Source organism: Falco rusticolus, chromosome 2, assembly GCF_015220075.1.
Source record: "Falco rusticolus isolate bFalRus1 chromosome 2, bFalRus1.pri, whole genome shotgun sequence".
Lineage (NCBI taxonomy): Eukaryota > Metazoa > Chordata > Aves > Falconiformes > Falconidae > Falco > Falco rusticolus.
Genome location: NC_051188.1, coordinates 15,228,296 through 15,240,475, shown reverse-complemented (window position 1 = coordinate 15,240,475; position 12,180 = coordinate 15,228,296). Strand labels below are relative to the sequence as shown.

The 12,180-nt window shown below is 44.1% G+C and overlaps 1 protein-coding gene across 5 annotated transcripts in view; it reads right to left on the bottom strand.

Moving 5' to 3' along the window:
* YAP1 (Yes1 associated transcriptional regulator) overlaps positions 1 to 11,583 on the bottom strand; it is a 98,816-nt gene extending 87,233 nt beyond the window's left edge. For 2 of the 5 annotated variants that reach the window (XM_037376911.1, XM_037376910.1), the window contains exons 1-2: positions 10,888 to 11,583; positions 7,769 to 8,016 (exon numbers count right to left, since the gene is read on the bottom strand). In XM_037376911.1, the coding sequence (XP_037232808.1) occupies positions 7,769 to 8,016; positions 10,888 to 11,205 (566 nt within the window). In that variant the 5' untranslated portion in view covers positions 11,206 to 11,583. The remainder of the gene's footprint in view (positions 1 to 7,768; positions 8,017 to 10,887) is intronic. The other 3 variants (XM_037376913.1, XM_037376909.1, XM_037376912.1) reach the window with 3 other exon arrangements.
* Positions 11,584 to 12,180: the final 597 nt, after the last annotated feature.

Below are 12,180 nucleotides of genomic sequence, written 5' to 3'. Positions count from 1 at the left end.
ACTCAACAAAGGGATCTGGTCTTTCACTGTGACACAGCACAGTCTCATTAGTGAAATTAAAGCAAAGTCCAAGACTGTTTTCAAGACAGCTTTGTTTCCTTAGTAACTGGCATGACTGACAGGCAGTATACTGGTAAAAGTCCTACTTTACAAGGCAACTTCATAGCTTGACTTAACCAGCAATTTAGAAAACTTAGCTATACTTGCCTGAAACACAGCCTGAAGTAACTTAGTTAAAGGCCAAGTAAAATACCAGCAGAGTGAATCCCAGAAAACAGGCTCCAAGAAGCACTTCAGGAGGCCATGAAACATTGACACAGCTTAGTCACACCTTTCTAAACCTTCCTTTCTCCAAATAAAACTCTTAATTGTATTTACCAAAAACCAGCTATTAGGTACCATTTTCATAGTAAAGACAAACTTCCCCCATGCTCTAGAGTCCTATTTAAAGTATGTTTTTTGTCAAGCATTTATCTGGTGAATTTCCCAATAAAGCTTTACATCAAAACAAGGTTTAGCAAGCTGTTTGTGACTGTATGTCCTGCCACGACATGGCATTTATCTGTTAACATTCCAAAACACAGCCTCCCCCCAATAATTTTGTTTCACATTATGCTAAACCACAGCCTGTCAAACTTCTCCTACAGACAATTCTATCTTTCTGCTGGGTCAACTACCTGGTATCCTGGCCATGTCCTAGGGGCACCTGCCAGAGGACTGCTACTCAGAAATCTCCTGTAGATTTCTTGCATTCAGCCAAATGAAATTTTGTTCAGAATTTACAAAAGAAACAGAGTCATTTAAATATTAGGGTTTACATAATCATGCACAGCTTGGGGAGGGGTGGGGTGGGGGTATAAAAAAAATAATTTACAAACCCACACCTTAAAAGAGGGAACATTTACAACAAACAGTGAAAGACAGAGAGCTCCCACCGTTAATGAGTTTTACTGCATACGTATGCTTGGATCGGACAAACAATAAATGCAAATATGTTGGAATTTGTAAAAATACAAGGACACAAAATTAACAGGAGAGCTGAGTAGGTATCAATTTCAAAAGGTTAAACTAAATCTAATTACATCATCTGAATTTGTTTCCAGCTATGACGATAAACACATGCAGTGGTCTGGCCACATATAAAGAGAAACTTTTGGCTGACAGCTCTCTATAGCCGTTTACCTCTTTTTAGGTTTTTCTTTGGTTGGCTGCAAGGGGAGGTATCTAGTCTTAATCAGGAGCCTGAAAGAAACTGCTTGTAGTTAAAATCAGACTAGTTTTAATAGTTAACTTTGTATCTCAACCCGGAGTAACACATCTTGCTCTCCTGGGTATCATCCAGTAACTGCTTACATCTGCTATGTGAAAATGTTTCTTTGGGAGCAAACTAGGAACTCTGCTTTAATTTTACATGTCACCCAATTTAGGTCCTGCAGTTAAGTATTTCAGCATTCCCAGTGCTACTAAGTTACTTTCTCTGAGAGTCTATCGTAACAATGGATAAACCGAGTGAAAAATCCACTTTGATTGCTCTGCGTTGGCTTTTGAAAGTTCGCAGCTGTTGTGTCACAATTGCAGAGAGAAACTGAGCAATCTATAAATGGAGGTTTTATACTTAGAATTTTAAAGCTACTGATTCTTTTTCATTTCTAGAAGACGACAGATAAAAAAAGAGATTAATCTTTTAAAAGGAGGTATGCTTTTACCCACATATACCACTGATCAGTTCAACTGTGTTTACCCATTAGAAGTATATTTTTTGCAAAAACTGGTGGGGTAGAGCCTGTCTTACTTCCATGGGAACCTTCAAATTAACATCCTCTTATTATTTTACTGCTTTCTATCAAGTAGGAATTTCCATTATGTGACTGATGTGTTACAGATTACCGCATGCTACAAACCAGATGACTACTACAAAACCCACTATAATTCTTTGCCATCTTCAACATACAGAAGAAAGGCATAAGGATAAGAAAGTCCAGAAGACACTCATCTTGATTTATATAAAATTCTTGTCTTTAGAAGAAGTCAAGACCTGAGAAAACAGAAGTGGTTCCACAGTGGTGTAATTGCTCCCACAGAGCTCGATGCTACTGCTTTTAACCAAATATAACCTGACAAAACTTTTACTAAGCAGAACTGCAGAAGCATAATTTTTAAACATGAAATTCTGATTAAACTTCAATCAGAAGCCTCTTCCTATTACCGATCAGCGAGAGACTAAGATTTCTCATTACAAAAGACTAGGTAATAAATATCTCAGTCACAATTATAGCTTTCAACATAATACAAACGTTTCAGGCCACAGTAACATAAAACTGCTCTCAAATTTGATTCAGGACATAGAAAAGTATTGCTATAAAACCAGCATTAGGCATTTAAAGCACTTAAACCAAAACTACAACAGTGTTCTCAACAGCTAAACCAGCAGTAATTTTGACCAGTTCCATAAGCGAAGCTGAAAGGTTTAGTTTTATGTGTTTATTACTTGGAACAACAGTATTTTTCCTCCACAGTGAGCACTGTGTTAATACAACCTTATTTTTCCAAGTATGCCATTGCTTTCTCTCTCCACTGCATGTATATTCAGATCCTATTTACATTTGTAAGAAATATATTCACATTTTATTTTCTATAGCTGGTACACACTCCTCTACAGTATTAGAAGCCCTCAGTAGAGGTTCTATCCAGTGCTTTTTAAAGTTTATGGGAATACGTCAACAGGCACCAAATCAGACACTATAAAGCACAAAGATTACACTTATGAGGGATATACTGAAAGGCAAAACCTGTGAGAAGTAGAAAACTACAGATTAGAAGCCAAATAAAAAAAAAAAAAAAATCCTCAGAGATAGTTGTAAGCTGAGAATTAAATTAACTGCCACAGATCCTATGTTTTTCCCCAGTTCTATTTTCTTCTAAAGATAACAAATACCAATATACACATAACTAAAAGGAAAACATATTAGTGAAAACCACAGGGTATGTTTTTGGTTTACCTGAAATCACGTCTATTACACTGTTTTTGGAACAGTCTTATAAAATCACCTTGTATGGCAGGGTGTTGAATGCATGGATATAATAGTTTGCAATTTTTCTTAAGCAAAACAAAACTAAACACAAGAAAAGCACCATGTGCCATTTCTTTCACTAATGCCCACCCACTAAGCTGGCTGCAAGTTCTCTGAATTCAGAGGGCTGAATATGTACTTTCATCCTCCTCCCAGCTCAGTCTCAGTGCTAACACAAATAAGGCAGGTTTGCCCTTACTCCTCCTCCACCCTTTTAAAGACACGAATCTTTAGCACAACTGCAAATTCAAATTAGTTTGTACTACTGTCCTTTCGCAGGGCTCCTCAAGTGGCAGAAGGAAAGATACACACTTAGTAGTACTATAACTGTCTTCCAAAAGAAAAAAAATAATTCTTAAGTTGCCAAAAAAATACAATACTTTTAAAAATGTTTTAACTAATGTCTTTCCTCCAGTTACGTTCTGAAACTGCCAGTGCCCATTTTCCCTTGCACAAATTTAATTGTTTTTATTTTTTTAGATCATCGAACTTATGAGTATTCTCATACGCACTTAGAAATTTTAAGTATAAAAATGAAATTAATTCAACATATTACAAATAAAATCTAGCAAGCATAAATCTTCAACTGCTTTTTAGTATTGAAAGCACAAAAAAGTGGAAACAAACATCAAAGGCGGAGGTGGCAGTTTTGGTTTCCAACAATACAGCTCTTTTAATAATAAACTAGCCTGAACTATAGAACTATAAACACAAGAACTCACATTAACTCATGATTCTGAATATGCATTTCCCCAGTAAATTAAGGTATTCAATAAAATACGCAACTGTGGCAGCAGTTTTTCCAATAAATGTATTTTGGCCTGAAAGACTAAGATTATTTTGGCATGGTGGGGAGGAGAGGAGGAGGGGAGCAGATGATATTGGTGTAGTGGGTGGTTCCAGTGAGGGGCAAAAACAGGATGCAAGAGAAATTTAACAGCGTTGCTGAATATTTTTCATGTATGACACAAGGAGAAGGAAAAAAAAAAAAAAAAAAAAGCACAGCAACGAGCCATATCTCTATATAGAGCACATAAGAAATGTGTAACAGCGATCTATTTTTAAGGTTTCTGCCAGATGGGTACACACCTCAAACACACCCATAGATACTAATGAAAACCACCTTGGCCTCCTTCAGGAAGTCATTCAACACTTCACAGAAAAAAATAGGAAGTTGTTGATAAACTGCTTGCAAGAACTACTTCCTGTAGGAAAAATAATTAGACTACTTTGTTTGCTGGACAATCAGTTACCTCTTCTCATTTTGTAGTGTGAGAGAAGTTACTACTTTGTAAGAATCCATAGCATAACAATAAGTTAACACAACACAAGAGTAATTCTAAAATTGAGTGAAACTTCTTCCTTCTTTCTGCAAGCTGTTGTCTGCTATTCCCGTGGCATATTATCTTTTGCCTAGAGAGTGATTCCCTATCTTTCTCCATAGTTCACTGAAATGTCAACCAGCAGCTGGCTAACAGGAAGTGGTTAAAAAGCAATGCAGTTGACATCACCACACAAACCAAGCAAGTCTTTTTCACTGCATGTTTAAGAATGGGCTAAAGCATACAGCACTGCAATGCTGAGATGACTCAGACATGACCACTTACTACACAGGCAAGTCTTAACTTACGAGTTCTATTTAAGTAGCAGTTTCAGTAAAAAATAGTATTAATCTTACCAGCTGTATAGCAAGCATGTCTTAACTCATTGGCCAAAATAATCTACGTTTTCACTAACGGAAAATTATACTCGGGAGTCCTACTCATAACAGTAAGATGAACGTTAATGAGCGGAGTTCTGGCAAATCGTATGTTGGGCATTCATACATAAAAGGGTTTATTTATCTAGAGGACAAACTGATCTACAGGAGTTCTGGTTCAGACCCTACACCACCACTCTCACCCTCCTTTAAAAACATCCATACATGATACGTGTGTGGTGTGTATATAAAATACCTGGGCAAGTAACTGTGCATGTATTAATACGCACAGACAAGTATTTTCTCTCCTGTACACACCACTTTCATTTCTTTGCACAAACTACTATGCTTGTAGTGCTTGACCCATTGATTAGTGGAAGTGACTATATTGCAGACTGCATTAAGTACAGTACTCAATTTTATATTATTCTCTTTGCACTGTAGTATATTATGATAACTATAACCATAAGGCTTACTGACATCTGGAAAAAATCTAACGCTGTTACCTATTCTGCAAAGATCTTTCTAGAGCCTGATTAGCAGGCTGTTCATAGACTGGCTACAGAATACAGCAAATGGAAACGAAGAGCAATGCAGCCAATCCAACACAAAAGTTGAATACTTGGAAGTGACACCAAAAATCTGCGCATGGTAGAAGGAACCATGTCAAATGTATACAGTATCAGGAATCTTGGTACTCGCCCTTCAAGCAAATGTTTAAGGTATAACTAAACAAGACGAGAGTTTGTAGGTATGACACACAACTTACTCAACACTGAAAAAAGCTTCTGAAATACAAACTTGCTACTCAAAAATAATTCTTACGTTTCTTTGGATTTCCTAAACATACAAAGCAAACATTTTGCTAGTACTTGAAATGTTTTTTACAGGTCTTCATGACCTCCAATGAAGCTGGTGGATCTCACCTGTAGATAGTATTAAACAGCCTTTTATGAACAACAAATGTTCTTCCAAGTGTGAACAAAGCCTTCAGAACTGTCCTCATTAGACTCTCCCATACCACCGCATCACCCAAGAAAAGCCAAAAGAAAACAGCCCATTATGCTGTTTAAAATCTCCCAAGGTCAGCATGTGACCCAGCAGGGAGAGGTTCAAAAAGTACAGCCTTTATTTTTCTTCCTAACAACCTGGTTTGTTTCCACTCCTTTCCCCTTCAAGACACATCCTTCACAGCTAGCAGCTCTTTCAATCATTTACTTTGGATGTCTGCTTGAGAACAAATGATCTTGCTCATGCAGATGAGTTTGCCAGACTTGTGTGTACTTTCCAGTCTCAGGCTCTTTATTGTTCTTGCTGAAACCTGACCCTTTGAAATGGATACCAGGACACCAAGAAAGGACAAAAAACTTGCAGGAAAAAAAGGAAAGATTTTTTTATAGTAATAATGAAACTGCAGGAAAGCTTTCCAAGAACAAATCTTTCACTTTGATTTCACCTGAATGAGCATAATTAAAAAGAAACAATTGTAAAAGCATGAAGACATTCTGCATCTCTTAACTGTTCTATTTTTTGTAAAACTGACAGCATAATCAAACCCAAACACTTGTGACAGTAAAAGTGAAAAATCAAGTATCCATTTTTCATGCTTCATAAGCTGGTCTTTAAAAGCTGTTACTAGCACAGTCAAAACAAGGTTTGCTTTTCATTTCAAAACCCAGTTTGTGCTTTCCTCAAGGTCCAATGAGCTACAGCTCTGAAATGACAAACTTACACAATTCCAAAAAAATTCTGTTTGTGCCCATATTCTAGAATATGCTGATTTACAAAACTTCACCAAAGAAATATCACATCTTCAAGATCTATAGGCAATGCTAATTTTCGCATTCCTAATACAGAATGTTTTCTGAAAGTAATCTTCAGGCTCAAATTATGTCAAACAACTGCTGCAACCTCCTTTTGGTTAAAAAAAGCAATACTAATGTATCTGTATGGAAACACCATCGCTATAGAAACAAGAAACGGTTTTAAGAAGTTCTGCAAGCTCCATTTTCATTGCAGACAATGTAGATTTGGTTTTGAAGCCACAAACTCAACTACTTCAATCAAATGCACATATTAATGACAATGTTTTAGCAAGAAAGGTAGGGATAAAGATGTTTTCCTTGGCTGAAACAAGTTTTACGTAAATAACGTACTGTGGTGCCCCTCCCCTCTCCCGGCCCTGAAAATGACACATAATGGGTTACTCAGAGACTTGCAGTTAAATAAAATGTTCAAAATACAGTCAAAATATTTGAAGGTCAATTACGTGTCTTGGTGGGTACACTTCAGAAAGAAGGACAAGCTCCTGCTCTTTTAGAAGACTACACAGCATAAAAGAAAATGCTCCCTGATGGATTAGGCGTCAGATGGTTGGCATGTGTCACCTCTCATCAGTTACAGAAAAGGTGATACTAATTTCACTGCATGAAAAAGCTACAGCTGTAGGAATAAGGAAAGATGTTAGAAGTTCTGTAATTTCCCTTTCACTGCAGGGAATATAGACAAGTTAAGAGTTACAGACCCAAATACTGCAATCAAACACCTATTTTCTCATCAGCAGAGAGTATTTTGATTGCATACTTACACAATTGTCCTTATTCAAAAAAATAAGAAGCCCCAATATTTTCTCACTATAATAATTTCTAAAGTTACTCTATATTTTTACATCTGTATCATAAAAATGAGGTAAAATGTATTTTGACCTGTATGAGAACTCTGGCAAGATTTAGCAAATCCAGAAGGCACATTGTTCAAAAATCACTACGCACCTTTCACTGATTTTCAATATACAATATAATGGACAATATATGATCTGATATGGGGGAAATACTGAAGTGGTAGGATCTCCTACTTAAAATCAGGCAAATGTTTTTAAGAATATTTATTTTAAACACATTTAAATTAATTAAAATTCAAAGACTGTAAAAAAACCCACAACAACAAAACCAACAAAACCCACCAGAGAGATAGCTAACTGAAAACAAGTTTTACTTACTTAAGAAAGTATCTCTGTCCAGACGGCGTCTTAGCCATCTCCCAACCTGGTGGCAAAGGTACATCATCAGGGATCTCAAATGAAGACTGGCGGAGATGTTGAGAAGATGGAGCTCCAGGTCCAGTCACTACTCCAGTGGGCGTAAGCGTCCCTGGAGAAACAGCTCCCAGCTGCAGTGATGCTGGAGAGGAATGAGCTCGGACATGCTGTGGGGTCAGGGCTCCTGCTGTCCCTGCATCAGTGCTGGCCTGCCAGGAGTGAAATTATTCCCATTAAGATTCTTGTATTTCAGTAGAAATGCCACTGACAGAAGACATTTCACTTTAAATGAACGTTTCAGAAGAAAATAGTAAGTTAGTAATTCTAAAGTTCTGCTTATTTTCCAGTTTTTTACTGTTGAAGAGAGCCTCCAAATAGGTTGGTATAACTAACTCCACAAAAGCCCTTGCGTAAGTCAAGAAACATTAAGTATGGGCTAAGTGCCTTTAGTTTTATTTTGAAAACTGAAGTTCTTAATCCTTGGTGAAGGGTTCAGAAAAAAACATGCTTACAGTCAGCAGATCTCATACAGCATATTGCATGGTTCGTTACTGGACTGCGCCAACCCATTACCATCGCACCCACTTTCTGCTGGAGGAGTTCATTTCCCGTTCTCCTTTTGAAACGGGCATGTGGGGGTGCAAGGAAACCCACACATGCACTCTCTGCAGGAGTTTAAAAAATTGCATAATGAGAAAAGCAACAGAGAAATGCCAAATGACTGCAGTGAGTTCCAATGGAGGAAGACTCCTGAACCCAACCATTAAAGAAGACCGAACACAAAATTTCCTAACCTGCACACAAACTACACTTTTAAAGGTACTGGGAGCTTATAAAGAGTCTGCCCATGCTATCCAAAGCAAAGCTTCACCAAACTGCTTAACCAGTCAATCAGAAATGACTCACAAAACCATTCACTAGAGTTGCCAGTCTTAAGTACATAAAACTTCCTTGCCAGTTGTAAATGCGTGTCCTCTGTGAAACAGAAAAAGCAGCTCTGAAAACTGGATTAAAATAATATTGACTTTTTTGTATATATTTACCAATTAATTGATTTTGTAGATACACCAGAACAACATGGACACCTATAATAAGATGCATGTATCACCCTTGCCACACCTCTCTACACAAGGTATTGCACCATACATGAGGCCCTGCTTACATGCTCTTACAGACTGACAATTCTGTTTCGCTGCATCTGTATGCAAAGCACACGTGAAATTTCATAAATTAAACTGGAACTGAAGTAGCATACATTTACCTTAAACAGAATACACAAGTTGCAAATTAACTGAATTCAAGGCATTTTAACTTTTGAGAAATGTGGAGAATTACAAAAACTGGAAGACCTTTTCTGTTAAACAGAATATTTTTGTGGCACAACTAAACAAATAGGAAAAGGAGTCTTATTTTTAAAGGCAGTCCACATGAAGCAAATGTTTCTCTGGCTTTAGCTGGACTTCAAGTTTACATTTTAGGAACCACAGACACAAGGAACAGTGATCCAGCTAAACATGCACTACAGATGAAGACGAACATTCACAAGCAAGATAACCCTAAACTCAGCAGCACAAGCTGTACGAACGTCACAGGCATTAAGTGCATTTCAGACACAATAGCGCTTTACCTGCAGTCACTGTATTTAACAAGACACAGCACTGAGTGTTAGCTGAATATATACCAATTCACATTGGTGCCCAATGGAACTGCGATAAGACTTGCACAACTTAGAAAAAACTATACGTAATAACCTTATTCCTCGCTGGATTTCGGTGTGTTATTAAAGGTCTGCAACTCAGAAGCAAATACAAGCACAGAAGCAACTCAGCCCCACCCCTTTCTATTTTCTTTTCAGTCTTGCAATACGAAGGCCAGACCGATTTTTCGAGTATTTGGAAAATGAATTAACTCCTGGACTGAGAGCGTACGTGCCAAGGTTCAGCCTGGAGTAAGCTTCTGAAGCCAAGTTATAAATCCTTCAAAACAGAAGTTTAATAATGGAAATGTTGACAGACCCGTAACAACACGGGCACCAGTACACAGAGCAAGTTTCACTCCTACCGGCTACACAGATAAAAGTGACAATAGCCAATAATAAAACCTATTTTATAGCTTAGCAACAAAGTTCGTTACTTAATAAAACACTTGAGTAGGCACGGCCTCCTTCCAAAAAGTTGGTAACAGCAGCCTAAACATTAACTTTCGGTCGTATTCGCACCAACGGTTGGGTCTTGGCACAGAAGTCACTCCGCTCGAAGCCCGAACGCTGCCGGAGGCCGAGCGCCGGCCGGGCCCGCACCCCACCGGGCCGGGTCGGCCCCGCGATGCCAGCCCGGGCCGCTCTAGCTCGACGGACCCTCGACGCCGTCAGACCTGAAGGGCAGCTCGGGAATTAACTTCTGAAGTGTGTGTGTGTGTGCGCGGGGGGGGTGTGTGGGTAATCCTACTCTGCCCAGCGCAGCGATGAAATGGTGGAAAAGCTACATCCATATTGTTTGACGGGGCGGGGGAAGCTCGGCACAACCTCACTATCCCCCTCAACAGACGGGCAGCCCCACGACGCCGGAGGATTAAAGCTCACAGCGAAATCCTCCCCGTCTTCCAAGCAAAGCGTTTTCACGTAAGTTTTAGGTGCTCCCCCCTCCCCCGTCGCCTTCCCGGCGAGGCCGAGGAAGCGGCCGCCGGTCTCGCCATGGAGCGGATGTGGAGCCCGAAGCCCCGCCGGAGCCCGGGCCAAGGGCCTCCCGCCGCGCCGCCGGCTGCCCTCAGCGCCCTGAGGCGCGGGAGGAGAGGGGCCGCGCGGCGCCCCCGCCACCGGGGAAGAACAAATAAATGGGGGGTGGGAGGAAGAGGAGGGGGCGGCCTCCCCCCGACGCGCGGGAGGAAGAAAGGCAGCGAGCGCCCCGGCAGCCCCGGCCGGGCGCCCCTCGCAGCCCCGCGGAGGGCGGGTTCCCGCCCCAGCCCCCTCCCCCACACACCTCCCCCGGGAGGAGCTCGGCGGCGGGGAGGGAGGGCGAGAGCGCGGCCGGCCCGTCCCGTCCCGTCCCCCGCCCGCGGCGCGGCCGCCCCCTCCCCCTCACCTGGCGGGAGTGGGCCTTGGGCTCGGGCGGCTTGAAGAAGGAGTCGGGCAGCTTCCGCAGCCGCATGGGCAGCGTGTGCGGCACGTTGGCGCCCTTGGGGTTCATCACGGCGTTGAACAGCGCCTCCAAGTCGGTCTCCGAGTCGCCCCGCACATGGACGATCTGGTGCCCCGCCGGAGGGGGCCCCGCGCCCGGGGGCTGCGCCGCGCCGGCCGGGGTCCCCGACACCGCGCCCGGGGGCTGCGGCGCGGGCTGCTGCGAGGCCGGGGGCTGCGCTGCCTGCGGCGGCTGCTGCGCTTGAGGCTGCCCAGGATCCATGGCTCCGTCGGGATCCCCCGGCGCTTCCCTGGCGGGGCTCGGCGGCTCAGAGCCCGGATTCCCAGTCCCGCATGCCCCGCTCCCCGGGCCGCGGCTCGTCCTGCTGTCGCCGGCGCTTATCACCCCTCGGCAGAGAAACCGACCCGGCTGCAGCAACTGGCAAAACAACTCTGACCGTGCGGCGCTTCCCCGAGCCCGGCCCAGCCCGGCCGGCGCCTCTGTCCCGGCGGCGGAAACTAACTCACACAACACACCAAACAAAAGTTCGCAGTTACGCCCGCCCGAATCACTCTCCGCCGTCGACTCCGCCCCTCCTGAGCCCGCCCGCACCGTATCCGACCGAGGCAGCCTGTGCCGCGGCAGTCCTCCTGCGCGCGCCCGCCCGCACCGCCTCCCGCTCGGCGGCCGCCTGGCGCGAGGGGCGCCGCCCGGCCCCCCCAGCCCCGCGCCGCGCGCGGCCCGCACTCGCCCTGCGCCCGGGCTCGCCCGCCACCCCGCCGCCCTTCCCGGCGCGCCCGCCCGCACCTCTCCCGGCTGCCGCCCGCCCGCCCTCCGCTGCCGCGGAGCGGTGCCGCCAACCACAGCTTTTTTTTTTTTTTTTCCTCCCCGAACTTTTATCCCAACTTCCAGGCGGCCGCTCCGCCAGCGGGTGGGGAGAGGCGGCCCTGCTCCCCTCCCCCGCCGGCCTGCGCCTGCAGGGAGCCGCTGCCGGGCAGGGGCTGCGCCCCCACGCACGCGTACCGCCCGCGGGACCAGGCGGGGACGCGTCGGGCCGGGACACCCCGCAGCTCCGGCCAGCGCCCTCCCGCAGCGAGGGCAGCCGCGGGGCTGAGGCGGCGGGGCCCGTCCCCTCTCGGGCTGAGGCGGAGGCCGGGCCCGGCCTGCCGGCCGTCGCCTCACCTGGCAGTGGCGGGGCGGCCGCGCCCCGGGCGGCGCCGGCCTGCGGGGCTGCTGCCGCGGGGCCGGGGGTGGGGG